Below are 27185 nucleotides of genomic sequence, written 5' to 3'. Positions count from 1 at the left end.
TGACTGGCATTTAGACGATCTGTCATTTAATTATTTGAACAACAGATTTTCAGAGGGTTGGACAACTGTCTCAGGTAAAAATGAGCTCAGCCCATCAATGTGCAGTTCCCACCCAGTTCAATCTATATTCATTAAAACCTACTGGAATTAAAACAGAAACTTTACACTATAATGTAGTATCTATTATTTTATCAAGCACAAAGCCTGAAGAAAGCAAAACAAAGGTTAACTGCTGGTGTTTGATGAATGAAACTTATTATTGTGAAGGGCTACTGACCAAGAAAGATCAATCAAGAGTTTTTTTTCCTTTTGTTTTTCTTTGTGGTTATTTTAAAAGAAAAAAGCTCACTATTCCAGCTCTTAAGTTGTGGGGACTTGCTATTCTGTTTTAGGATTTTAAACTGAATATCTTTGGGTGCTTGGGTTTTACATTGATGGTCTAACAAAAACAACTTTGTTGCCATGTGGTTTTTACAGTTTTTTAATCTAATCCTTACTCTAATAACTGAAGCACTGCTTGAATAAGTTATGTTGACAATGACAATAGGTCATTGTGCAAGCATAACTTTTCTTTTAGGGAGAGCAGCTTGTTCTGATTTTGACTTACTGATAAGGACTGTCAGTATAATACCACTATATATCTTTTAGGTGAGAGTGACTCCTCTGTTTCTTCTCAGGACCTTATGACATTATATACTGTATTTTGAAGCTGGGGGGAGCCTCTTGTTCTTTGGTTTTCACATTACCCCATTCTGTACCATTAAAAAGATGTTCCTGGCTGTGCCTAGCCAGTGATCTCTCACTCTGCACTCCGTGTGCTTAGTGACAGTTTACTCCTTGTACAAGTAAAATTGTACAAGGAGTTCTTTGAGTTTGTTCTCTGAGTGTATTTCTTAAAAGAATTTACAACTAGTAAACTGATTAATCCTGAAAATCATCAGGGAATAAAATGATGAAAATTATCATTATTTGCAGCCACAGAATATTTCCACATCCAACTTTGGACAGAGAACAACAGTCATCCTTTCTTTTAGCTCTCTTTTTGATCTCTACTAACGCCTAAAGGGGAATTACTTTAGCTGCTAAATGCTCCTCTATGGTCACCAGCTATGCTCTAACTGTGAGCAGGCAGGCACAAAGCCTGAAGAAAGCAAAAAAAAGGTTAACTGCTGGTTATAGAATTATGTCACTGAAATGAGCTGCTGCAAAAGCTTGGATGTTCCTGGCTTAAAATTAATAAGTTGACCTGAATATACCATTAGCCCATTTGAGATATCTGTGATGCCACAATAAATCTTCTACAGACTGTCTCATTTGGACAGTGGGTGTAGTTTTATCCCAGAGCATCAGGCCTCTAAATGGTCATAATCCTTTAAAGGAAGTTATTACTACAGTGAGCACAAGGGGAGCAGTCTAAAACAGCGTATTGATTGATTAATTGTTGTGTGTTGGAAGATTGTTGGTGGTATGTAGTTTGCATGTTTGTTGCAAGTTTGTGTATATGTGGCAAACAAATAAGCCATGACTTTTAAAGAGAAAGGGAAAAATATGCACTGGTGCTTTGGTTATGGATTGATTCCATGAAGACAGATGGGCAAACAATGCCTCTAACTGATCCTTCAATCCATACCTTTATAACCAACATAAACAACCACATGGAGATCAGTTTACACATTTACACACATGCACAGTAAGAGCCACAAGGAAGCCTCTGGGGGAAACAGATGTTCACTGAGAAGTGATTTGTGTGTTTGATTTGATGCCATCCACTGCTTGAACCAAAATAAGCCACTATCCAGTTTCTGCTTCTGGCCTCCCACAAGGCCATGCTACAAACTTTCATGGCCTACAACCCAAGGCAGTGAATTAACACCACATCTACATGAGGATTAAATCTGGGGAAAAACACAATAACATTTGATTAAACACATATTTACATTGTTTGCATTGTTGTGTCACTGAAAGCAATTAAATGACCATTGCAACCACCATGTTAATTATCACTTTTTACATTACTTGTGCATTGCTTTTAATGTTTGCCCTTTAATCAAAGTTCTTAGAGGACAGTTGTAACTGTAGGCGCCCCACTTGCTGCTTGCTGGCCCAGTCTTTGTCTTTGCAAAAAGGCATACAAATAAGGATGGATGCTGAAATTGTTCTTGACATGTAGCCCACCATTGCTTTTATATCCACCTACTGTGTGTTAGCAGACAAACACTGGGCCCATGCAGACCCAGGGCATGAGTCCAATGGGCATAGAACAAATACACTTTATTACATTTGGTCTGTGTAGTCCTGTAAACAATATCTGTACTTGAATATGTACTGACATGACACACTTTTTTACCTCAGTGTAATAGTATAAACACACTTTGACAAAGTTAAACAGAAATACAATGATTAGTGAAGTATCTGACTAGGTAATTGACAGATAAGTGACAGTGATTCACAGTGCGAGCATTTGCTACTTTGTTGTACTTTTATCATAAATTAACTATTTCTGGTTTTTTGAACTGTTGATACAATACAAGTCTAATCAAGAAAATGATCAGAAATTAATTAGTAATTAAAAGAATTACTACTTTCAGCACAAATAATAGGTCTCGTCTGTTCTTCCTTTCAGACATATTGAGAACTGGACTGGTCTGCAGACCTTGAGAGATGTGGACATGGAGCTTTACACTGGATTACAGAGGCTGTAAGTAGTAACACATTCCTCAGTGTGTCTGTTCGTGCAGCATTGTATCACACAGTTTAATAAGATAAATAACTTTAAATGTTGGAATACTGTAAGGAAAATATAAACATATAACAAATTGCAACACTGTAATTGTCAAACTGCAGCACCTAAATGAATTAAATGAAAAGTCTCCTCACCCTACTAGTAGATGTAGTAGGCCCCTACTGATCTATTCAGAGTAATTGAGCTGAAAGTTATTCATCAAAGATCTTGTTCTCTCTTCTTTGTGTGTGTGTGTGTGTTTGTGTGTGTATTTGCATATTACAGAACTATTACGAGGAGCAACCTGCATACAATCCAGGCTCGTGTTTTCTCCAAGAACCCCCAGCTGCGCTACATGTGAGTACAGACACACAAAACATTTTTGGCACAAAGAAAGAAGGGCCATACAGGCATATATGCTCACACATGGAAACAGCAGTGGTTTGTGGCAAGTCAATAAAGTTATCAATAAAAAAGGTACCTTATGGGGCTTTTCCACTAGCACTACTCAGCTCAACTCGACTCTGTTTTTTGAGTTTTCCATTAGGGAATCATACCTGGTAGCAGGTACTTTTTTAGTACTTCCTCGGACAAGGTTCCAAGCGAACTGAGTCAATACTAAAATGTGACGTCAACAGACTGCGGGCCACTGATTGGACAGGGAGTGATGTCACTGGAAGAGTCATGAGCACTGTATCCAACTGCATCCGACACGACAATCAAAAGCCCGGTACTTTTAAAAAACTGGCAACAGCAGCTGTTAGTTTTTCCATTTTAGAGGCAAATGGCTAAGGCTACTTGCAAAACAAAACATTAGAGGGCCTTGGACAAGGCAATGACACTGTCAGTACTGCAATTTTGATTCCTTAGTATGCTGGAAGTTAACCTATGCTACAACAACATTTGTAAAAAGGAACAAAATAATAGTTATAGTAAAGGTAATTTGGGAGATATTTTTTATCTGATTGTAAAAAGATCAATATTTGTACACTTGAACTTTTCCAGCATAGGTCTAAATATTTTGTGATTTTTAAAAATATTTTAGTTTCAAATACTCCCAAAACTACTGGATTCTATTGCCCTTCTGCGTATACAGTATATTAATTAAGTACTTGAAAGCTGTAAACCCCTTATTAAGAGTAAGAGTTATTAAGCAGCCAGTTAGTGTCTCAGCATGATGTATATTCATGCTATGATTTTTTTTAATGTGCCCTAGTGTATCATCAGGTAAATTGAGACTAGTTTATAACATTTTATAACATTTATAACATTTTATAACATTCTCATTCTCAAAAGAATATTCAAAGAATAACCAAATGCATAGATGCCCTAAGCCATACTGCAATGTGCCAGATGATCAAAAAATAAGTACAGAATTTTCTGGGTTATAAGTTGCACCAAAACATGAGTCGCTTTTAGCCTTGTTGAACAGAAAAAAAACATATATAAGTCGCTTCGGTGTATAAGTCTCATTTCTAATTATACTAAATATAGTCTAAATTAGCCTATGAAGAATGTAGTCTAGGCATAACAACAAGCAGAAGTGCATTACAATATTCATTCATCCGTGTTAAGTAACGTTAAACAACTGCGCCAACTTACTTTTTTGGAGGTACGATATTATTTTCAGTTGAGTCAAGAGTGCCATGTAACACTAGTGCCTACTCGACAAGATTAGTGTAAATATACACATAAAAGTTGCTTCGCTGTGTAAGTCCCAGGACAAACCAGAGGAGTAAAAAAAGTGTGAGTTTAGAACATGGGCATCAGGTGGGAATTGTAGAGGTCTTCTCCTTTTACGATGATACTTTTTAAGTACAAGGCTCACAGTTACTATATGGAGTAATTTCCCACTAGATTTAAAGTCATGATTGCATCTCTGTTTTTCTGTACAAATGAAACAACAGCTTAAGCCTCAACAAAGACATATGAATAGTAAATCTGACTGGACTGCTAAATTTGCGTGACAGATTTATACCTACATACTGCACCTAAATAGTCTCATACTGTCTTTACTTAGAACACTGCAGCCAGCAAGGACCAACATTAAAGCAATTACTTCTGATATGTTGACACGATACGATGACATATGTTTTCAGGATGACGCAGTGTGATGCAATGATAGAGACTGCTCTTTAATTTTTTAGATGTGTGTTTGAAGTTTTTGAAAATGCCCACATTTTAGATTAGATTTTAGATTATGCAATCCCTTCTGCCTTTCTAACAGCAGGACAAAGCAAGATTTAAGCAAGCCAGGTCCTTAGAATGTTAGGCTGCAGTGAAAATTATTTTCAGCAGGTTATAGTATCAGATATTTGTTCCGGGAATATTACTGATATTGCCTAAATACTAAAAGTAAAATATGACAAAGTTAAAAGTTGGGTTTCAATGTGCCACTTTTCTGGTTTCACCCTATGGTATTTAGAGTCATAACCCTATCTGAGAATAGCACGCTGAAGGCCTAATCTAGGGCATAAGTGGAAATTTGCATGACCTTCACTGACAAATTGGCAGGTCACAGAAGTAGTTATCAACAGCTGGCAGTAAATTAAAAATTGACCCTAAGAAGAATATATTCTATGTTTTGCCTGTTTCCAATAATGATTGTAGCACTTGTTTATGAATAGTAGGGTAGGGTATTACTATAGGAATAATGTGTATAGAATGGCTAAACAGAATGTAGTGAATAATTTCTTTATAGTGAATGATTTATTTACTAAGCTTTGTATATAAAGAGCTCCTCATATACACAAATGCTCCACTAAAGCAGAATATACAGGCAAATGTACTTTGTAAGAATTATATTCCAGTCATCATGAATGTAAAATACCATGCTACAGTTAGGGTGCATACATATGAGAAAATCAACCAACCATTTGTTCTTCTACTTCTTGGCATTTTGTATATTCTGGCATAGCAACTGTCTCCAAGGAGGAAACAGTGGGCAGTCAGGGCTTCAGCCTGCTCTACATGGGGGAGGCCATTTTAGAACTCCTGAGACTTCATGAACAGCAGGAAGTAGGCAGATGGTGTTTGTTTCTCTCTCTGTGTATGGGTATGGGTATGTGGAATTTATATGTGTATGCCCTCTTCAAACAGACCTGTATTTATTGAACTTGATTGCAATTGTGTTAATCATGGAAAAAATGGCCAATTCTGCCCCTCTCACCAGTTCCACATTTAATTACCCATGGCTCTAACGGTGGATAAGGTTGTTGCATTTGTGGGTAGTTTCTAATAACTTCAGCTTGGGCTTTTGTGTGCAGTGTGAAGAATAATATTCAGTTTAGGAAAACTGAATGGAACACTGTGAATTCTGAATGAAAAAATATGAAAACCATAAGTATGCTGATTTGTGTATGTTATAAATTCAATTTCAAATTTTAATTTCAACATCATTTCAAGTGCAGTTTACAAACAGGGTACAGGCATAATTTTAAAAAAGACAATCAATAAAAAAACAGTCATTAAACTAAACAGCAAGATTAAAAACAAAAGCTAGAAGTTCAAAAGACCAGAAATACTAAAGTAAGACAGAGACCAAAGGCATCTGAAAAGAGTTGAGGGACTGGATTGAGATGGTGGGTTTTATGTTTATTAGCACTGATTCCAGTGTTCGGTCATGGTGGGAGAAAGCAGAGTAGCCAGCTGACTTTTTATTTACACGGGGGATGGAGGTTGCCTGTTTGATGGGATGGTTGGGAATGTAGTGGTGGTCTGTTTAGATAATAGTGGACAATAGCATGAACAATTTTGTATGTTAGATATAGGACTTTGATGTCCTCTCTGAAATGTATAGGCAGCTAGTGAAGGGCTGTGTTGTGGGCCATCTGCAGTTCAGGAGGTAGTGCAAGTTGCCACTAACCAAAGGTTTGGGGGTTCAATACCTGGCTTCTATAATCTACATATTGAAGTGTCCTTGGGCAAGACACTGATCTCCAAGTTGCTCCTTGTGACCCTTCCAATGGTGTGTGTGTGTGTGTGTGTGTGAATGATTGTGTGTGACTGCCTCATTGCCAGGACATCTCTCCTTGCATGGTAATGCTAGTGTATGCGACACTATGTGCACAAATGGGTAAATGGGAAAATAGTATAACGCACTCTGAGTTCACTTTAATGTAGAAAAGTTCTATATAAGACCTTATGGCACACAACAATGCAAGACTGTGGGAGAGGATGGGTGGCTATTAAAACTGATGTTGAAGTTGCAGTTTGTGGTTTTGTGCATCACAGTTAGGATGACCTGAGGTGAGTCAGAGTTACCAAGAAGAATGTGGTGGTCAGCCGTGTTGAATGCAGTGCCTATGTTGAAGTAGAACTGAAGTGAGGTCATTGTCTAAATGTAGTAAAATCAGTCAGGCTGTGTTAAGATGGATGGAAGAAAACTGATTAAAGATAATTTCAAGAGGAAGGATGGATTGGTGATTGGTTGGTAAATGCTGATGCATTGTGGATCGAGGTGGGGTTGTTTAAGAAATGGGATAATAATGGTGATTTTGAAACAGGACTGCTCCAGTGGTCAAAGAGAGATTAAATATATGAGTAATGTGAGGGGGCGAAGTTCTTTGAAGAGGTGAGCTGGAATAGGATCTAGAGGTTGGATAGGGATGCATGCCAGGAGAGACGAAGAAGGTGGTTTTTGTTGACGCAGTTGCTTTCATGACATTGACAGAGTCACTTTAATATGAGAATGTGAATAAGAGAGTGACTGGAGACGGTGGGGGTTAGAGAAGAGAAAGTGAGTCTGGAGATACATTTCTAGTTAAAACTAGATCTAAGGTGTTTTCCTTGGCAGTGACAAATTTTGTGAAAAACACAGTAAGAAGGCTAAAACAACTTTGATACATTATATTAAAATCTAATATAATAGTCAAGTACAGGTCAAGTTCATGTTCTCTTTGAATAATGTCAGATGCCAATAAAGTGTCGCCAGAGAGCAAGTATTTAAAAACTAGATGCATAAATTAATGTTGTAAGCAGGCAGAGTTTGCATGGGTTGATAAAGGAACAGTAATAATGTGGCAAGGTGTCTTGGGGGGTGGGCCAGATGAGAGAGGCAGGGGGTCGATGTGTAGTAACAGTGGGAATAGCGAATAGACTTGCAGGATTAGCATACTTGATTTGAAGAGAGAGAAAGACAGAAATCTTTATTGTCACTGTACATGTAACAAGGAAACTTCTGGTGGAGCAACCTCCTGATGCCTTTCTAGGTCTATCAGAGGACGCTGCGCCAGGAAAGATAATGGGTTTGACCTGCGATGGATGACTTCAGTCCCAACTGGTACTGAGAGGCGTCACGATCGAGGTGCGGAGATTCAAATGGTGTTGGTGCAAGGAACAGGTCCAGTAAAGGTATTATTTGAGTCCAGGTTAGATGTTTTGAGATGAGCCCAGTCAGTGGCAGAGGGAGGGAGGGAAAAAAATTATAAAGTGCACCTAATACATTCACTGGTCTCCATCAATAGAAAACTCATCTTTGGCAAAAAGGCAACATCTAATTAACATTAACATTTTATTGCATAATATAACAAAATCTCAGAATCAAAAATTATTTACTTTTCATTTTGCAAACATCTCTGTAAAAAAAAAAAGTAATGACAAGAAAGAGTGGTTTCCCCCAAATAGTCCATAGTCCAGAAAGAGTTTTGGCAAAGAGAGGTATCCTGGTCATACACAAGAGAGAACACTAATTTACACAAGGACTGGAATGGTTGACTACAAAGAGTACAAATACAAACTGGCAACAAAACTGTATCTGGGGGTATTCTATTGGGTTTGCATCACTGTGGGGGCACATTAGTGGTCATTTTATCACTTTTGCACAACTTTAGGGCCACTTTAAAGGGCAGTTTTGTGGTATTCTTTTTTCCCAAGAAGAGAAGTTGAGAAGAAGAAAAGAGTCATTATCGTATAGCATTTGTTGTTTGACTTAGCTTCTACCCTCCCATGGTCTGAGGGGGGTGAGTATGGTATCCTAATAGCGAAGAGATGGGCTGTGAAAGTTGAGTAGTGGTTGTGGGAGAAACAAAGGTATATTCTTAGGGTCCAGAGATGGCTAGTGGAGCTCTAAGGACTGTTGATTTGGAGCTGAGGCTAGGGAGGTGGAGACCATAGCATTAGAAGGAACTTCATGCAATGCTCTTCACAAGTATCCTCATCTACTTGCATTGATCACAAGTGTGCTCACTTTTGTTGCCTTTAGGTTGTACTTTGGGGCCTGTATTTTTTGTGTTTTTATTTTTTTGTGTTTTATTTTTTGTGACCTGTTTATTTTTAAAATAAATATTATAAGATACACTTCAGTATGAAAATCCTAGATACTTAAACATGAATTACTTACTTTAGTGATTTTGCAGCTTTACTCAGTTTTGTTGTATAGTGTTTTTTTTTTTCTATGTCATATTTGAAGGCATGTTTTGACAGAGGTACAAAAAACATCAACCTGCACTGTACAACAAAATTGGTGATGAAAAGTTATTAAGGGTAAACATAGCTAAATGTCTGAATGTTCAAGGTAAAATTAGTGGTATTATAAGTTTATTTATAACGAAGCTTGTTGGAGTAGTATTGGCAATGAGAGATGAGTCAATGAAAACTACCATCTGTGTGCTTGTCTATTTGTGTCTTCCTGTTGTACTTATATATTCTCCTTTAATTCTAGCTCCTTCTGTATCCATCCACTCCTTTCAGCTGGTGATGTAACAGTGTTTATTATTCATAGCTGCTGAGATTATGGCCCTCATCATTATTCCTCTCAGGACAAGAGGGAAGAAGAGAGAGAGGAAGAAAGATATACACACCCACACACACACACACACACACACACACACATATATATATATATATATATATATATATATATATATATATTTCTGTTTAGCTTTTAGTGCTGCCTGCTGAGGAGTTCAGCCTGCACTGGGTATGATATAGAATAGCTTCCAACTGACTGCATTTTGTTGTGCTTCTGTTCAAATCTTTGGACCATTCTGGTTTCTGCTTCTCCCGCTATGCTAGGTCTGAGTTCTGTCATCTGCTTTGTCATTGTGCTACACAAACCTGTAATGTAACCAAGGATCTGGATGGCAGATAAGATTACTTCAAATTACATGACAACCAGTGAACAAAATAGAGATTTCACATGCAGCTTGAAAGGAAACAGATCTTCTAGATTTTTCCTATTTGCACATGAACATCTATATTGACATTTGATTGAGAAAACAAGCCAGGTAATGTATAAACAAAATATAAAATAAAATATTCAGATTCCTAAATGATGATTCCTAAATGTTGTCTTGAATTGTCCACCATTGTTTCAAGGTGCTAACATGACTTAACTGTTACGTATCTGTTTTAAAACATGAGCTACAAATAATGTAGAATTGCAAACCATTATTGTTTTTCTGATTCACTTTATGTGTGGATATATTCCTAGAAAGTAAGCTGAAGACGTGGACAATTGCACTGAAGAGAACAGACTTTGAGCCAAGTGACTGCGATGTTGTCTGTAGCTGTCATTTTAAAGCAGGAAGAAGAACACACTATTTAATTGACAAAGCATCAAAACCTAGAAACTCATAAAACAACAAGGACAAATGAACAGAAATTAATAAATTTTTCAATGCAGCAGTAGAACTTATTTTTCTAAGATCAGCTTGAAATGATTTACAGTGAATGAAAATGCCCACAGTATATTTTCTCTAAATAAAGTGACATTGAAATAAATAGGTTAATATTAATGTTTCACCAGACATTTCTGTTTCCTGCCATCAAGGTAATGAATACTTTAACTTTAGTGTTTGTTGTAATTGTGTATTTTTCATTTATTCATTTTTTCCCCAGAAAATTCTATTAAGACAACCATTTTACACTGCAATAAGAACAAATGAATATAGCCTACTGTTTTCAATAATAACCAAGAGTAAATTTTACTTTAAATCTACAGTGGCTGCACTGAGTGCGAGCAACCCTGAATGGGAGCAGCTGAAAAAAAAGAGCATTACCCTGGCGCAGGCAATGAACCTAAGGGTTGGGTGGTTTGATCCCTGTCTTCAATAGTCCACATGTTGAAGTGTTTTTGGGCAAGACACTGAATCCCAAATCTGCCCCCGGTGGCTTTAGTCTTGGTCACAACCCAAAGTACTGAATTAAAGCCTAAAGTCAGAAAGTCAGAATAGTCCATTGCAATCCACCCAAAAGTTCTTACAGTTTTCACTACAGTTTACACATTTTGAAAAACACTGTCAGTTCTCAAACCATTTTGTATTTGAAAAACATTTTATATGTATTCCACGATCACCACTGGCACCACCATTATTATCAAAAACTCCATGACTTCTCATTATTGCAGCTCTCTTTTACTTTTATCTCCCCATTTACTCCTGTTACTGCATAAATTATGGAATTGCCTATGCTTATCATCTTGAATGGCTGTCAAAGATGAAACTGTTCACTGACAATACCACACACTCCTGATTAGTATGGGCTTTGTTCAGAACAACTGACTGATCTGTGAAACGAAATGTGTTGCCAGAGTAATGAAAAGTGTCAGTCATTCAGACTGTGTCGGTGTGGGTGTGATGCAGTGCAGCCTATGGCTTTGACTTGTCAGTCAAAAATACTTAACTAACTGTGTCCACAACAGCTCTGTCTCTGTAAAATTTAGTCTGGATAAAGTTTGTTATTCCATACCTGGCTGAATACTATGTATGCAGTACCTTCTCTTCAGAATGTTTTCAGACCCTTCGATTTATGTACATGTACAGTATGTGTCAAACATTTAATTTTAAACAAAAACTTTGCAGTTAATATTACAGATGGGTTGAAAATCAATAACTAAATGAAATAAGTACACAATGGAGTGTGAAGCAGTTTGGGTGTAGTGAGGATCTAGAGCTAATCCCAACTGACATGGGGTGAGAGGCAGGATACACCATGGACAGATCACCAGTCTGTCACAGGGCTGACACATAAAGACAAACGCTCAGACTTGCATTCACACCTACAGGCAATTTAGAGTCACCAATTAACCTAACCCCAAACTACATGTCTTTGGACTGTGGGAGGAAGCTGTTGAAAAGTGAGTAGGAGTTCAGTGAAGTGTGGTGTGTGCACCTGTGCCATGGAGTTAGTTCTGAGCAGAAGGACAAACATGAATATAATCTGCTAAAATCATGGTGCATATTGCTTGTTGTGCATGCAGTGTGACTGGTATACTGGTTTTGATCATTTATCACCTCTTGTCACTCTGCTGTATAGAAGATACAGTAACATTTAACTTTCCAGAACTATCCAGTTTAATGGAAAAAATACAGAACAGCATTTACACTTAAATCATGACTGATTGTGTACAGAAATTTAAATGAGATTACTGCTGTAAAATTATGCCTGTCAAATTAGGCACTGTAGAAATTTTGCACTGCATCATTTCTGCTGCTGTGTTATGAATCTACAGGTGTTTACTCACCAAGATCCAACATTCTAGAAGTTGTTGTGAGCAGCTCAATCATCACAGAGACCAACAGTGTTGATATATTTGCAGAACTACAGGTCACAGGATCATATTCTTGTGGGTGGTAATGTTTGTGAGGCATAAGGTGTGTTTAGATGCATGTATATATCAGCAGTAGATAGAAGTATAGGAAACAGAAGGCACACTTGGGATAAAAATGTCTTTGATTTTGGAGCAGTGTGTGTGTTTTGTTTTAAGGAGTAGTTGTAGGAGCCTCCTGTGGAGAGTCAGACTCAAAAAGAAGTACTTTACAGGCAGACTGGGGCAAACAGATACTGGTGATGAAATTTTAAATTGTCATTTAACATGCTGGGAAAACATTTTCTGCTTTGACTTGAGGAGGACAAAGAAAAAAAAACACTATAATGTTGCAAAATGAGATTAGTCAATTAATTATTCTCTTTATTTTTTATTATTTTTTGTAGCAGGCATTTCTTATATACAGTATTCCCAGTTATACAACATATAAACAGTTCAACATACATTCAACAGCTCAAATTTTCATTATGGATTTTAATATGAACAAAAGTACCAGTAAAACAAAATAAGACCTGCAGTGAGCCTGACAGAAGAAGCATCCATTATCACAGCTCATTCAAATTCAAAAACAAGCATGTACAATCTAACCAAGTAGTGTCTTTTCATTCACATTCAGTCCAGCTTTATCTGAGTGAAAAAAGAATCAGTCTCACTCATTTGAATCAGGTGAGAGCAGTGACACAGTTGGTGGACCAACAGAGAAGGCACTAACAAAACATTGCAGGACTTTCCACAAGACATCATTTGGCATTTATGACTTTATTTCATGTGTCTGATAAGCATCTTGCCCAACTGAACTGCCTGAACTGAAGCTACATGCTGACACAAACACAGCCCCTTGTGTTTTATTGCAGGGCTGTTTACAGTGTAAATGCCTTTATAGTCGGTCAGTCTTCAATGACTTCAGTCACACCTAATAATGTGATCACCAGACACAGTAGACATACATCATAGGTTTATTGAAGATACATTCCATAAACATTATAAAAAATCTTCACTATGTTAATACAACCCATAATCCAGATATCCTTTTATATGTCTTCTAATCAACTTAAATCCTCTTTTTTAACATACAGATGACTCAGCTCAGCTCTGCATCTGCTTTTTCTTTGTCTTGTCATCTTCTTTCTTTTATTATGTGTCACACCCATCATTATGTAGCTCTGTTATTGGGTCTGTGATGATTTCTTTTTGGGCTGCACTGAGCTGATGTGGAGCAATGGACAGAGCCAAGAATCATGGAGCCAGGAATTGTTTTAGCTTTATATTACAGCTACTCACACCAGGAAAAACAAGTTGATGTCCACAACATTTCCTAACTATAATGTCAAGGAAATTAAGAGGAAATGCAGAAATGGCAATGTGTTTTATACCCCAAAATGGTTCCATGTGACCTTTACATGTTCTGTTCTATGAGTTGATCTTCCAGCTGTGCTCTAATTAGTTTGGTTAGGCATAGGAATAAAACAACTTAGGTAAACTTGAAGTGAAGGTAGAAATAGCATTCTCTCATATCACACATTCTGCTGACCCATCCATCCTAACGCTTCCACCTGACAACCCTGACAAGCACCAAAACATTCAGTATGGGCACATAAATATAACTATTATTAGATAAATAATACGCTGTCTTGAGGGGACAGTCTCACACTTCCAGGATCAGCATCAGCACCCTGGACAGCTGTTTCTACAGTTGTCGGGGCTATAAAATACATTCAAACACACATTTACAATGATAACGACATGGATGCTAAAAAAGCTGTTTTAACTGTCACTGTAAATCCAATTGAAATAATATTGCATGGAATTCTACATTAGATTTTTAATGTTTGATAACAGAATTAATCTCACAAGCAAGTGTAAATTGCTGCTTCAACTATGAAAACATCAGATTTTTCTCAAAATTGGCTTGACACTTTAAATTTACAACAGAAAACATGTGTTATAAAACTAGAAATGGAGTTTGGAAGATGTTGACATTAACCAGATTGGGAGGATCTCATAAAAGATGCCAGAATAATGTAATGTAGCATACAGTGTTTCTGGAGCTTGAGCATATCTCTGCTGATTCAATTTGAATATTGTCCTCAAAAACTGTCTCTTAACTGGCAACATAAAATGCAAAATTTTGAAATGCTAAAGTGTCACTATAGTGCAGCACAAACTCAAACTAGGACATTGCACAGAACCTCTGGCAATATTTCATAATGAAGTCCATATACAATCTCTTAATATGCACTTAACAGAGAGGAACTGTGTGAAGACAAAACGCATAGTATGTACAATACCATGTTAGCATTTGATAATGTGTATATGTGTGTGGGAGTGTATGAGAGAGAAAGTATCACTACATTGACCTTCACATGCATATTGGATTCTAAGACACATTTACATGCGCGCACAGTGTCATAATGTATGTACACATTTACATACATACATGCAGAACCCACAGAGCAAACATGGCCATGTCTCATTTCCATCTCTGTACATTCTAAATGGTACAGTAATAACACACACACACACACACACACACACACACACCCACACACGCATAATTCTTAAATTTAGTGCACATGGAGTTTTAAATATGACAATGTCTTTTTCAGGCTTACTGTACTCAGATTGACCTTTACAAAGGACACCTTTTGCAGGTAGAAAAGACTGAGTGTCAGTGGAATGGCAATGAGCTCTGGGACTGTTACTGTAGCTCCTATACACAGCCTACAGTATGTGTGCCATTTAGTGGATGCTTTCATCCAGACTGCTTTTCAGTGCCATGACTGTGTACATTTATAGCCATGGAGGGCAGAGGAAATTGAAGCTATGCTCTTGGCACACTTAGGGCCTCGCTCTGCATCTGACCAGCTTTTCAATAAAGAGAACTGCATCCAAAATCTAATTCACATCTGACCAGCTGGCATCAGCACAAATATTGGCTTCACTTTTCTTCTTCACATGCAAATCATGCTAAAAAATAATAATTACATAATAATAATAATCTTAACAGATTTTTATTGAACTTGCTTAGTATTGGCACGAGGAGGCAACTGAGCAAAACGACACACCATCTGAAAGGAGATATAGCAGAAAATGAATTAGAAACAGTTTTGTGTTAATTTTTAATTAATGTATGATCAGTAAACTGATTATTTGCTTTGGACTGCTGATCAGGTAACCACAAGATTTGTAGATAATGAAAACAATGATTTGCTGCCAAAGTGTTACTGTGTCTTATATACAGCCACTTTATTCAGACACACCTATGTTAAAGAGTTGAGTCTTTATGGCAAAGAGCTACTTGCTGAAAAAGGATCTCTTGGTTGAACTGAGTGAACTCCCACAGAAATATAAAGAACAACAGGGATTCTGCTGGTACAGCTCACTGCCCCCAAATGCAAACTAACACTCAACAACAGCAACAGCTGAGTACATAAGGATGAGTTTGGAGTGGTTAAAGGAGTTGCAGCAGAAAATGGTGTTAATGTGAAGGAAACAGCAAAAGAAGGGTAAGTAAATGGTGTCAAATGCCTGTATGATGTTACTAGTCAGACGCTAGCAAGAATGAAACCACTCATGCCAATCAGCTAATGCTATTGCAGGATTTATTATTAAGACATTCATGGTTCCATTAGAATTATTTGTAATTATCTTCATAATAATCCAATGACCACTTAATTGCAAAACATAAAGGTTCAAAAATACTCCTGCACCAGAGGTCCACTGCAGCGCCACTCATATTGCACACAATAACTGAGTGTCAGCACCATGGACAGCAGCCTTCTCCATTTGACAAGCATCAAAGACAGCTCTAATGTTTCTAACACTACTTTAGCTATGCAAATCATATTCCTAACACCTGCCCAGCTGAGGGATCTACTGACACTAACTACAAACCTGTTAAACAATGACTCACATGCTCTTTGGGTTATAGGGGCTCTTTGATGGCTTGGAGATTGCTTGGGCTCTTAGGCACTATAAGCCCAGCTGTAGTTATATTACAGGACTTATGTTACATCACATCATCAACAACTGCACTCAGTATTTACTTGTAGCCATTTGTTAGTAGGGTTTGAGCAAATAAGTACAACATGTAGACATCATGCAGGAATGATTTCATCAGAGACGCATTGAGATGGAAAGCATCTAGTGAGTCCTCTTTGGTCAGAAAACACTTTGACGTTGTTAAATATCTTCTGCCTTCAGTGCCTTTTTTATTTAAAACAACATGGTGTTGAATAATCTCTTTCCACAGTTTGCCTGGCTGTGCTGAAAAACCAGTTTCTGTTGTGCTTCTGACAGGATAAAACACACTTGTTTTAACCACCAGTAAACACAGATGTCACAAAATCAACCAGGATTGGAATCTTACATTGGCATGTTCATTTCTTAATGTGCTGAAATGTTTCTGAGACAAGGAAGAAAACCTGAGTGCAGATGCGCACGTCTACCTTGCTCAAGTTATTAAATTCAGTCATATGTTTATAGTCAATCTGATTGTAGTCAGCCTAAGAACAAATTAACAAATGTTTTGGAAATAACACACTGGATCTATGAATGTTATCACAGTCATTGCATTCCAGTTGTTTGTAATAGATGCGTGGGCTAATGAATTTTTTTTTTTCTCTGGCTTGTTCCTGTTCCAGAGGATTGTGTGACTTACCACAGACATGCTTATCACTCCCACACACCAAATGGAACTCTTGTGTTTTCATTTTAATCAAGAGATGTGAAAATGAAGTTATGGCACTGTTTAATAAGCCACATTCAGAGGATGGCAACTGAAATTAAGTCTTACTTCATCATAGATGCCTGAATGAAATTTATATGACTCTTGCTAATATTGTTGATGAGAGCAGACAGACTGAACCTTGGGTGGTAAAATCAAACCAATGAGCTTAAACAGTCTTAAATAACTCTGTACAGCTGTGTGTATCTATGAGCTGCATGTAAAGAAAAATATAGTCTAGTGTAAGTACTATATAATATCGAAACTGAGACACTGCAGTGTTCCAGGTCTCTTTCACTGAGTCAGATGCAATCAAAGAATTATTTCATTCCCCAGACACAGAGAGGACATTCCTCCTTGTGTCCCCATGATGTACTAATGTTGTGAGACAATTTGTCACTGTTTGTGTGTGCGTGCTTATTATCTGCTACTCTCCTCTTGAACAAGTTTGAAGGTGACTCTGGAAGGAATGTGTTTTTTTTGCTGTTGTCCCATGAGTCTCTTTTTTCATCCTCACCATACATCTCCCTCTCTTTGTCTTCCTTTCCTCCCTCTACTTGTTTAAGCTTTTTTTACTCTCTGGTTTTCTATTTCTGTCTGTCCCTTGTCTCGCACCAGTCCAGCTCCCCTCTCTAACCTCTCAGCTGAAAACGACAGCAATCAGTTTTAACTGCTCCAGTTGTGTGTCACCAAACAAAAGCACTAATGGAAAAGAATATTGCAGCTTCTGCTCCAATTAAATATGTGTCCATGTGTGGAAATGATTTAAAAAGTTCCTGTCATGAGAAAAAACAATGACAAAAAACTAATCAGCACTAACCTGATATTTTTTTACTTTATTTTCAGTTTGCAGCTTTTAATTCACCGTGACCTGGAAACTGATGATTTTCTCGAAGTAGAAGTAGTCACCCTACTGGGACTTTCTTTTCCAGGAGGATGACAAGACAATTGACTGTTCTGTGGACGAAAAACAAAACCCCAAACACAAAAGCTGAAAGTGTGTTATGGTTGCTAACATCTAAGTTTTGATTTTTGGTAAACAAACCCATGTTAATGATCTGATTTTCTCTAAATATCAACCTGTTATTTTGTGATCACAACTTATTTATTCTAGTGACCTTATGTTAAAAAGTCATGATCACAATGTAGTAGGCCACGAAAGGTTAGTGCACTCATGTATCCATCTCGCAGCACTTTCCGACTTCCCTACATTGTCTCTGCAACATAGTACAGACTTGGAGGAGACTTCAACATTATGGAAAAACTCATGGTGTTTTTCTGGAGTACACTTTTCAAATTGAAGGTCCCCAGATAGTCTTTGGAGATTCTTCAAGACAGTAATAATCGAATCAACAACATAACTGATGAGATGACTAGCTCAGCAGCAATGTGACAGTGGAGCATGTAGGTACATTGCATATTCACTGCATATACATATAACCAGGAGCTGGAGTCTGTGTAATGTAATCAAACTGTCAAATCTAGTAGGAAATATAAGGTTGTTTAGTAACAACACAGGTATGACACACACACACACACACACACGCACGCACGCACGCACACACACACACACACACAGCAGGAGGCTTTCATTATTTTAGTTTGGATAATATTGAGGTGGTTTGGGTTCCCTTCCCCCAGACAGCAGCCTGAGAGCCTCTTCATAGATGGTTTTATGTTGCCATGGAGATAGACACCTGTGTTTGTGTTGTGTGGCACTGCAAAGGAGAAGTGGTTATGAGGGAATGAGACATGACTGTGTACAAATTTTAATGCCCATGTGGTTTTGTAGCTGTGTGTTCCTGTCACTGTACAATTCCCCGCAGGTCTGTGTGTGTCAGACGTGTGTGATTTCTTGTTTTGTTAAGTCTGCCTGATGGTGACATTATAACATGCTTTGTTAATGATGTCACAGGGATGCAAACCTTAATGCCTGCACTTATAATCCAAAATCTCAAACATATAAAATTACATCTACACAAAAGTTAGAATTAGGATTTTAAAAGGATTCAAGTGGTGAAGTGAATAAATTTAATCTTATCAGAGATTGTACGCACAGCCGATTATTCCATGAACTTTTACACATAGTAGTATTTATGTATTGTATGATATTCTATCACTGTTATTTAGCTGAAACAAAACAAAACCGTAACAGGAAGATCTTCGTTTGATATTTACCTGGGTATGTGGATGGTAAGAGGCAAGAGCATAGTGAAAAGAACCTCAAAAGAATTAGCTAAAAGAACAGTGTTTGCAGAGGAAGAGAAGTCAAGGCAGTGCACTACGTTTTTCTTTGAACTTTTATTGGTCAAATATACGTATCAATAAACACCAAAAACTAACATCTCCAAGCAAGCTCCTGTAATTTTGAAGTTAAAGTTCTGACATCTGTCTGACCTCTCCATCTCATTCTCTCCCCCAGAAACCTGTCGAAGAACCCCATGTTGACCACACTGTCCTGGCAGATCTTTGAACAACTGCAGCTCTTCGAACTGTAAGTTTACCCTTGTATTTAAATTACAGCTGCCACCATCATGCCCCACACTGTTCTCCAGTCACTGTTGCTGATGGTAAATGTTATATAGCAACAAGAAAATTACCTTGGTCAGACCAGAGTGGTTCACTCACTGACAAAAACTTAAATGAGCTTAAGTTATCGTAAAAAAACTTCTTTATCTTAAAGATTCCTCTTACCTGAAAATATATAAAATGCTGCAGATTTTTCCAATTTCTGGTTTATTTAAAAACCTGTGAGCTGAGAAAGTGAGTGAAGTAGTGGTGCAGTAAATCACGCAAGGCATGTTGACCTGTATGTGGGTGGCTCAAGACACAACTTGTTTTTTTTCTGTGTGGACTCACAGTTTGCCGCAACTGTAATTGTGGTTACTCTTAGGTACGGCACAGAAATGAGGGGGTGTTAGTAGAGTATATATCATATGTAATCAAAAGGTCTTGTGTATCAGCACAGAGTTTAAAAAGCAGCTTAGGAGGATCAATAGAGATTCTCTTCAGGGCTGAATCTAAAAATAGAACAGTGTTAATAGATGGTTGATCTGAAGTCAGAGCCCAGAAGGGAGCATTTGTTCAAACACAAAGAAGAGATCAGTGCGTTTTGTGTTGTGGAGCTTGTAGACTACAATCACTACATTCTCATCCAGTTGTTTATTTGTTCAACTGCAAAATAAGATAAAACTAACTTTATAGCAATTAAATGGACCACATTATCAAGTTAATCAAGTGTCTGTATTGTATGTATGTCTCAAAGTGACATCCCATCCGGAGGAATACATAATAAACTGAGGTGATGAGTTGCACATAAGTGTTTGAGTAATTGTGCATTTATTTGTTGAACTTATTTGTTTCCTGTAAATGGCATGCACATTTTTGCATGTTCAACTGATCCTCTTGACTCTGACTAAATTACATTATGTTAGGATTTAATTGAAATTGATTCATTAGAAAAAAAACACCAACAGAACACTGTCTTCATTTTTATCTCTAATTATTGTCAGATCATAATTCTTTCCAGAACAAACCATGTCAGAGATGCATGAGGCCATGCTAGACAGACATATTAAAGTTCCACCTACCTTCTTACACAGGAGTAACATATCCAGACAGACAGATATGCTGGACATGCTAACTTGAAAGCCTGAGATGTTTTCTGTTGTTCTCATTTTAATAGCTTCATTAATGTAATATTCAGTACTAAAATACTCAGCATCATCGACACCCTCACTTGTAGCAGAGCTCTGTGATTTTCCAACAGTAAATCTGAATAACAGTGACTTTAAACAGTAATACTGTTCAGTAATCCTCCACAGACATTTCCCAAAATTAACACTGGCACTCCTTTACTATCTTAGTGACCTCCTGAATTAGATAATGCAGTATGGTATTTTAAGGCCTTGAAATACCAGGTGGCAACATGTATGCATTTTTATATATGTTATTAATGGATTTATATCCACTGACATTTCAGCTCATATCATAAAGTCCATCAGTGGGTCTAGTTTAACACACCTGAGTCAGTAAGTCATTATCGAAACAACACCAATAATAACTTGTTGTTCATGTTCATGATAGCAAGTCTTTATATCAAACATGAAAATACAAAGGATGAGGATATCCTTACTTGTCCCTAGTGGCCATAGAAATTCTCAGTTAGGATACATGCTACTCTTCATTTACATTTCAAAGCTTCCAGGGAAATGCATTGTCTTGTCATCTTGTGATTATTGTGTCCTAATTTCAAAGTTTGAAAATAACGTTGCTGTTGTGAGTTTATTCTTACCAATTTTACTCAGGTTTGCAACAAAGAAGGGAGTCCCCACACACATAGATCAAAAGTTATCAACTTATTTACTTGTGCACAACAGTCAGCATGCATGTGGCAATATGTAAAGCTTCAGTGTGTAAAGCATGTATGGATGAATCTAGAGGTTGAGTCATGGCAGAGGGACTTCCAGTTTTTAGGTCGAAACGTTTCAGTACTCATCTGAGCAGCTTCATCAGTCTGATGTCTGTATGGATGAATGGAGTGATGTCTGGGTGAAAACCAAGAATAAACTAACAAATGAGAGCCATGCTTCTCATCAGCCAGGCCATACCCACATTCTGTCAAGGGTGAAGTAATTTATACCCTTAACCTCTCCCATCTCTCAGGTGCAGTCCGTCAATCAGATGATCCCCTAAGGCAGGGGAGAGGGTCATCACAGTCATGGTCATTGTGTTTTTATTGATAATTAACTTATGATAGCATTTCATGTTGCTGAGTAGTATGTCCTGGTATCACAATGCATAGCGGGTCTCTGGTCAGAACAATAGCACTTCTGCTTCTGTTAATATTCTTTTTTCAACATTTCATCTCATATAAGTTAGCATATGCTATATGAGTGGTTAGCACTGTTGCCTCACAGCAACAAGGTCGTGGGTTCGCAACCCAGCCTTTCTGTGTGGAGTTTGCATGTTTTCCCTGTGCTTGCATGGGTTTTCTCCAGGTACTCTGGTTTCCTCCCACAGTCCAAAAACATGTATGTCAGGTTGATTGGTGACTCTAAATTGCCCATAGGAGTGAGTGTGTGTGGTTGTTTGTCTTTGTGTGTCTATATGTGGCCCTGTGATGGACTGGGGACCTGTCCAGGGTGTACCCCTGCCTTCCACCCAAAAAGAGCTGGGATAGGCTCCAGTAGATCCGCGTGACCTTGGTTAAGGACTAAGCGGGTATAGAAAATGGATGGATGTCTGTAGAAGCTAGCATCGAAAATGATGTCTAGACTAAACTGAAGCAACATAAATGCTTTATTCTGTGAATATCACAGTGGCTTGTTAAAATGTGCTGTCTTTTTCTACTTTTCAGCATTCATGGTCTAAATTAGTGCTTTTTCAAACAGTCAGTGAGAACAGCAACAGAATGCACTGGGCTGAAATGATTTTTATGCTTGGGCATGATGCCAGGGAACCATGAGGAGCATCAGAGGCAGAGACAGAGGGTGGGCAGCTTTTACTGCAAAGATGTGGTTGAGACTGTAGTTGGATTACAGCATGATGAAATGCACAGTGTAGGTCTTATTCATCAGAATATGGACTGACTTCAAGAGATAGGATCAACAAAGAATAAAGTGAATCTAAGAAAAGCCCAAATTAAGTGGTATCAAAATGGTTTTTATTTTGCAATGTTCAGAGATGACAATGTGGAAGGAAAACTGGATTGATTGTTATCCTTTCATTGCATCATATCCTATTAGATCATGCCATATGCTTTTATGTCATGTTATGTCCATTATCCATCCATTTTCTATACCCGCTTATTCCTATCCAAGGTCACGGGGATCTGCTGGAGCCTATCCCAGCTCTCTTGGTACACCCTGGACAGGTCACCAGTCCATTGCAGGGCCACAGTTGTGTTATGTCATGACACATAATTCAACATTCTGTCCTGTGATTTCAGGTCATAAACAGTGCAGCTGTGGCTCAAGAGTTTTTTTTTTTCAGCTAATCACAGGGTCAGCTGTTCCATCATTATAAAGTGCCTTGAGATGATTGTATTGTGATTTGGTATACAAATAAAAAATAAATTGAATCCTCTTGAATACATGTTGAAGTGCACTTGGGCAAGACACCGTAATCCACAAAATTAGTGCTAAGGTGCACTAAAGCTGTTCTTGCAGCACATAGTGGTCCAAAACCTTTCTAAGACACATTGTGTTGGTTTGTCCTTTAACTTGCCACTTGTCTAGTATAGGGTAAAGGTAAAGGTAAACCTTGTGATCATCCATCCATCCATTATCTATACCCACTTATTCCTAACCAGGGTCACAGGGATCTGCTGGAGCCTATCCTAGCTCTTTTTGGGTGGAAGGCACCCTGGAAAAGAACACCCTGGACAGGTCACCAGTCCATCGCAAGGCCACAGAAAGACAAACAACCTCACACACTCACATTCACTCCTATGGACAATCCAATCAACCTGACATACACGTTTTTGGACTGTGGGAGGAAACCCACACAAGTACTGGGAGTACATGCAAACTCCACATAGAAAGGTCCCTAACAGGTTGCGGACCGAACCCTTCATGCTGTGGGGCAACACTAACCACTCAGCCACTGTGCTGTCCACCTTGTGATCATCTTTAAACAAAACCAGTCTTGGAGACATGATGTGAACAGTGGTCTTTTATGTCAAAATTACGGACTTGTTGACCAACCCATCCACCCTATACTTCCGAAGAGCTCATGTGGTCATAGTACATGCACAACTACTTCCATGACATACTGCCTCAAGAGTGTATATAAAATTTACAGGACTGAGCACCAACTGTCCCTACCCTACTGGGTAGCCTACCCAAAGACTGAACTGAACACAAGACACATTTGTTTCATTTCCCACAAGTATAGTTTTATATTAGTCTGGACTAACTACCTCTACACTCCAAATACTGCCTCTAGGTTTTAATGTACAATTGTGTGTATTTATGTGTCAGCTGTGAGATAGATTCATGAACTGCTCAGTAACCGCAACGCAATGAACAGGGAACAGAAGGTGGGGTATACAATATCTCATTCTTATGTGAACATGCACTTAACAAGTGGATATACTAATGGAATATGTGTGTGTGTGTGTGTGTGGGTGTGTGTCCTGCAGCAAGACAACAAACACAGACACAGATCCAGGTTATGAAGTAATTCATTAGAAAGAGAAGGATGGAGTGTTATCAATCATGGTATGGCCTCCTCAGTTACCTAACCTCAATTCCATAGAACTTCTCTGGGATAAATTAGATTGTAGGGTTGAAGCATCCAACCAACAAATGCACAACAGCTTTGGCAACATCTACAGAAAGCCTGGGAAGATATCCCAGCAGAATTGAACCAAAACTACGCAGATGGCACTCAGATTTACATTTCATTCACAGCAGGTGAATATGGACCAGTGGATTCACTGTGTCACTGTGTAGATGCAAAACAACTTTCTAATACTAAACAGAGACAAGACTAAAGTAATCATCTTTTGGCCACAGAAACAAAGAGTCTCTTACTCTGTAATCTAAAAATCAGGTTAGAAATTTAGGGGTAATCATTGACTCAGACTTGAATTTTAACAGCCACATTAAATCAATTACATCATGAGCATTTTGCCATCTCAAAAGCATTGCCAGAATCAAAGGGAACATGGCTAAACCAGGCACACCCATGCAATTATCTCCAGCAGATTAGAAAATTGTAATGCTCACAGGTACAGTATTTTCAGAATGCTGCTGCTTGGGAACCAGGAAGTACAACCACATTACTCCTGATCTCAGATCTCTCCACTGGCTTCCTGTCGCTCAGAGAATGGACTTTAAAACAGCACTGCTTGTGTATAAGTCTCTTCATGACTCAGCACCATATTAAACTTTCACCTACGTTCTTACATAGGAGTAACATATCCAGGCTGACAGATATGCTGGACATGTTAACTTGAAAGCCTGAGATGTTTTCTGTTGTTCTCATTTTAATAGCTTCATTAATGTGATATTCAATACTGAAATACTCAGCATCATCGACACCCTCATATTTCCAAATTCAGATATGGCAAAAAATTAACATGCACTCACAACCAAAGCATTTCTATCACAACTGAAAAATATGCCATCACAACTAAAGTATTAGTATTTTATCATAAAATAATTATAATGAGTTGTTAACAGCATATTATGTTAGCATATAGTTTAATGCTAACATAAAATTAATGAATTAAAGTGAGCAGACCTAAAGCACCTAACATAATTTTGAACATAATGTAATAATGGTTCTAAAAACAAATACATACTGTACATGCAATACTGCAAATGTCATTGAATTTAATATTTGGTAAAGGGTGACGCAATAATAAAACCTTCTACAGACTACTGCTTTATGTATTGTTTTGGAAACATGCTGTGTTTAAACCTGCAGAAAGATTCTACCTGGTTCAGGTATTTAGTGGTTCACAGGAACCAGTGATATTTCAGGAATGTCAGTTTTTGATGTGACTCCAACTGTGGGTAATTAGACAGAACTGCACTGCTTGTGTGTTATAACATGTTCTGCCAACATGAGCCTGTGAAGGTGCTGCCAGCTATTCTGGCTAGGATATTTAAAGCAGGGCTGCTGGGTTGCTAATAGTGTGATATTTCAAGCTATGAGTTGGTTCAGGCTGCTGGGGCTATTTTCAGCACTGTGCAGTGTAAGACACACACATAAATGTCTACTGGAGCAACAGTGGTCTATCATTGGAAACCTACTAACAGTGGACCCACATTTCTGGTTATGTTGAAAAAATATAAAGTACATAGAACAATTTCTTATGAGCTCTTTTTTTCCACAATATAAATGAAAATAAAAAAATGTTCATGTTTTTTTTTAAAAAAAAACCAACAGGGGACCTACAGCCCTGAACTATACCTACTGTTGCAACTGTTTGTATAAACACAAAGTGAATTGTTACCAGTCTTTCTTCCTGTGTTTCAAAAATGTAACTAGAGTTTTAAATATTTAAATGCCTTTACACAAATGTGCAAAGTTGATTTTTATTTTTGTATTTAGTCTTTATAACTTAATAGTTAGTCAGGAGAAACATATTTAATGTCAGGCTCTGCTGTGAATCATGTGTCCACCACAGTCTGTGTGTGGTCTACTGAACTTTTACAGAGAATTTATTTTTAAATGATTCTTTTTTATAGCAGTAATAGTATATTAAGTCAGAATAAAGACTGATCTGTTCTACTATGCATCCATACTGGACTGCAAGGTACCATGTACAGGGCACCATGCCCTTACACACCATATAAGAGAAGACTGCTGTTACTCTGTGGAATTGAACAGGTTTGTTTTAATTTCATTGTATTTATTAATTTATTATTAAGTTAAATTTAGAATGAATTAAGTGAATTGAACAAAAAATCCATCTACCCTACCTGACTGAGAGTTTGGCAAACACACATTGTGTGAGTGTTGTTTTAAACACTTAAAATCTTAAAACTTAGGCTCCAGCAGATCCCCATGATCCTAAACAGGAATAAGCAGGTATAGATGATGGATGGATGGTTGGACATAAATAGTATTTCTTCAGGACAGCTTCTAAAAATTACAAAACATTTCCTTTTTAATTATTAGTAAATTGGGACATTACACTTCATGTGTTGTGTAGATCGGTAGATTCAATCCTGGGTTAATTGTTTGTTTCAGATGGTTCTGCTACATTGTGCTCCAGGTTAGCCATTTTCAATACTATATGTACTATGGCACAAAAAATCCAGCTGTAAAAAGAACTAATGAACTGTTGCATGAAGAATAAAAATAAAACAAAAAATATGTGTCCAAAAAAGTGACATTGATTTTTGTTTCCCATGTCATTATGAATAGAGAATAGATGAGTAGTTGTTATGGTAACACAGCACTTAACAACAGCTTTGTGATTCTCTTGCTGCTCCAATAAAATTTGATGTACATTTTATCATAGATGGAGTGTTATGGTTAGCTGATGACATAACACAGAAGAAAACATGAGAAAAACGCCAGACAGCACCTAACGTCAGTCTCATTAGGCCAGTTTAAGTCTTTTCCTCCATCACAGAGAAATCAGGCAGAAATAACTTAGAGAAGTAAAAAGCACACAAAGATATTGCTCTAATATGAACTGACCTGAACCAAGGTTGTGAGTTATTGCT

General features: G+C 37.7%; 1 protein-coding gene across 1 annotated transcript in view; it reads left to right on the top strand.

Moving 5' to 3' along the window:
* LOC113132990 (NT-3 growth factor receptor-like) overlaps nt 1–27185 on the top strand; it is a 168795-nt gene that overhangs the window by 44939 nt on the left and 96671 nt on the right. Inside the window, exons 2-4 of the mRNA XM_026311483.1 lie at nt 2624–2698; nt 3008–3079; nt 19418–19489. Of these exons, the coding sequence (XP_026167268.1) occupies nt 2624–2698; nt 3008–3079; nt 19418–19489 (219 nt within the window). The remainder of the gene's footprint in view (nt 1–2623; nt 2699–3007; nt 3080–19417; nt 19490–27185) is intronic.

This window comes from Mastacembelus armatus, chromosome 6 (assembly GCF_900324485.2).
Source record: "Mastacembelus armatus chromosome 6, fMasArm1.2, whole genome shotgun sequence".
Lineage (NCBI taxonomy): Eukaryota > Metazoa > Chordata > Actinopteri > Synbranchiformes > Mastacembelidae > Mastacembelus > Mastacembelus armatus.
Note: the sequence above shows the minus strand (reverse complement) of the source record. Positions and strands in the feature narration are given on the sequence as shown.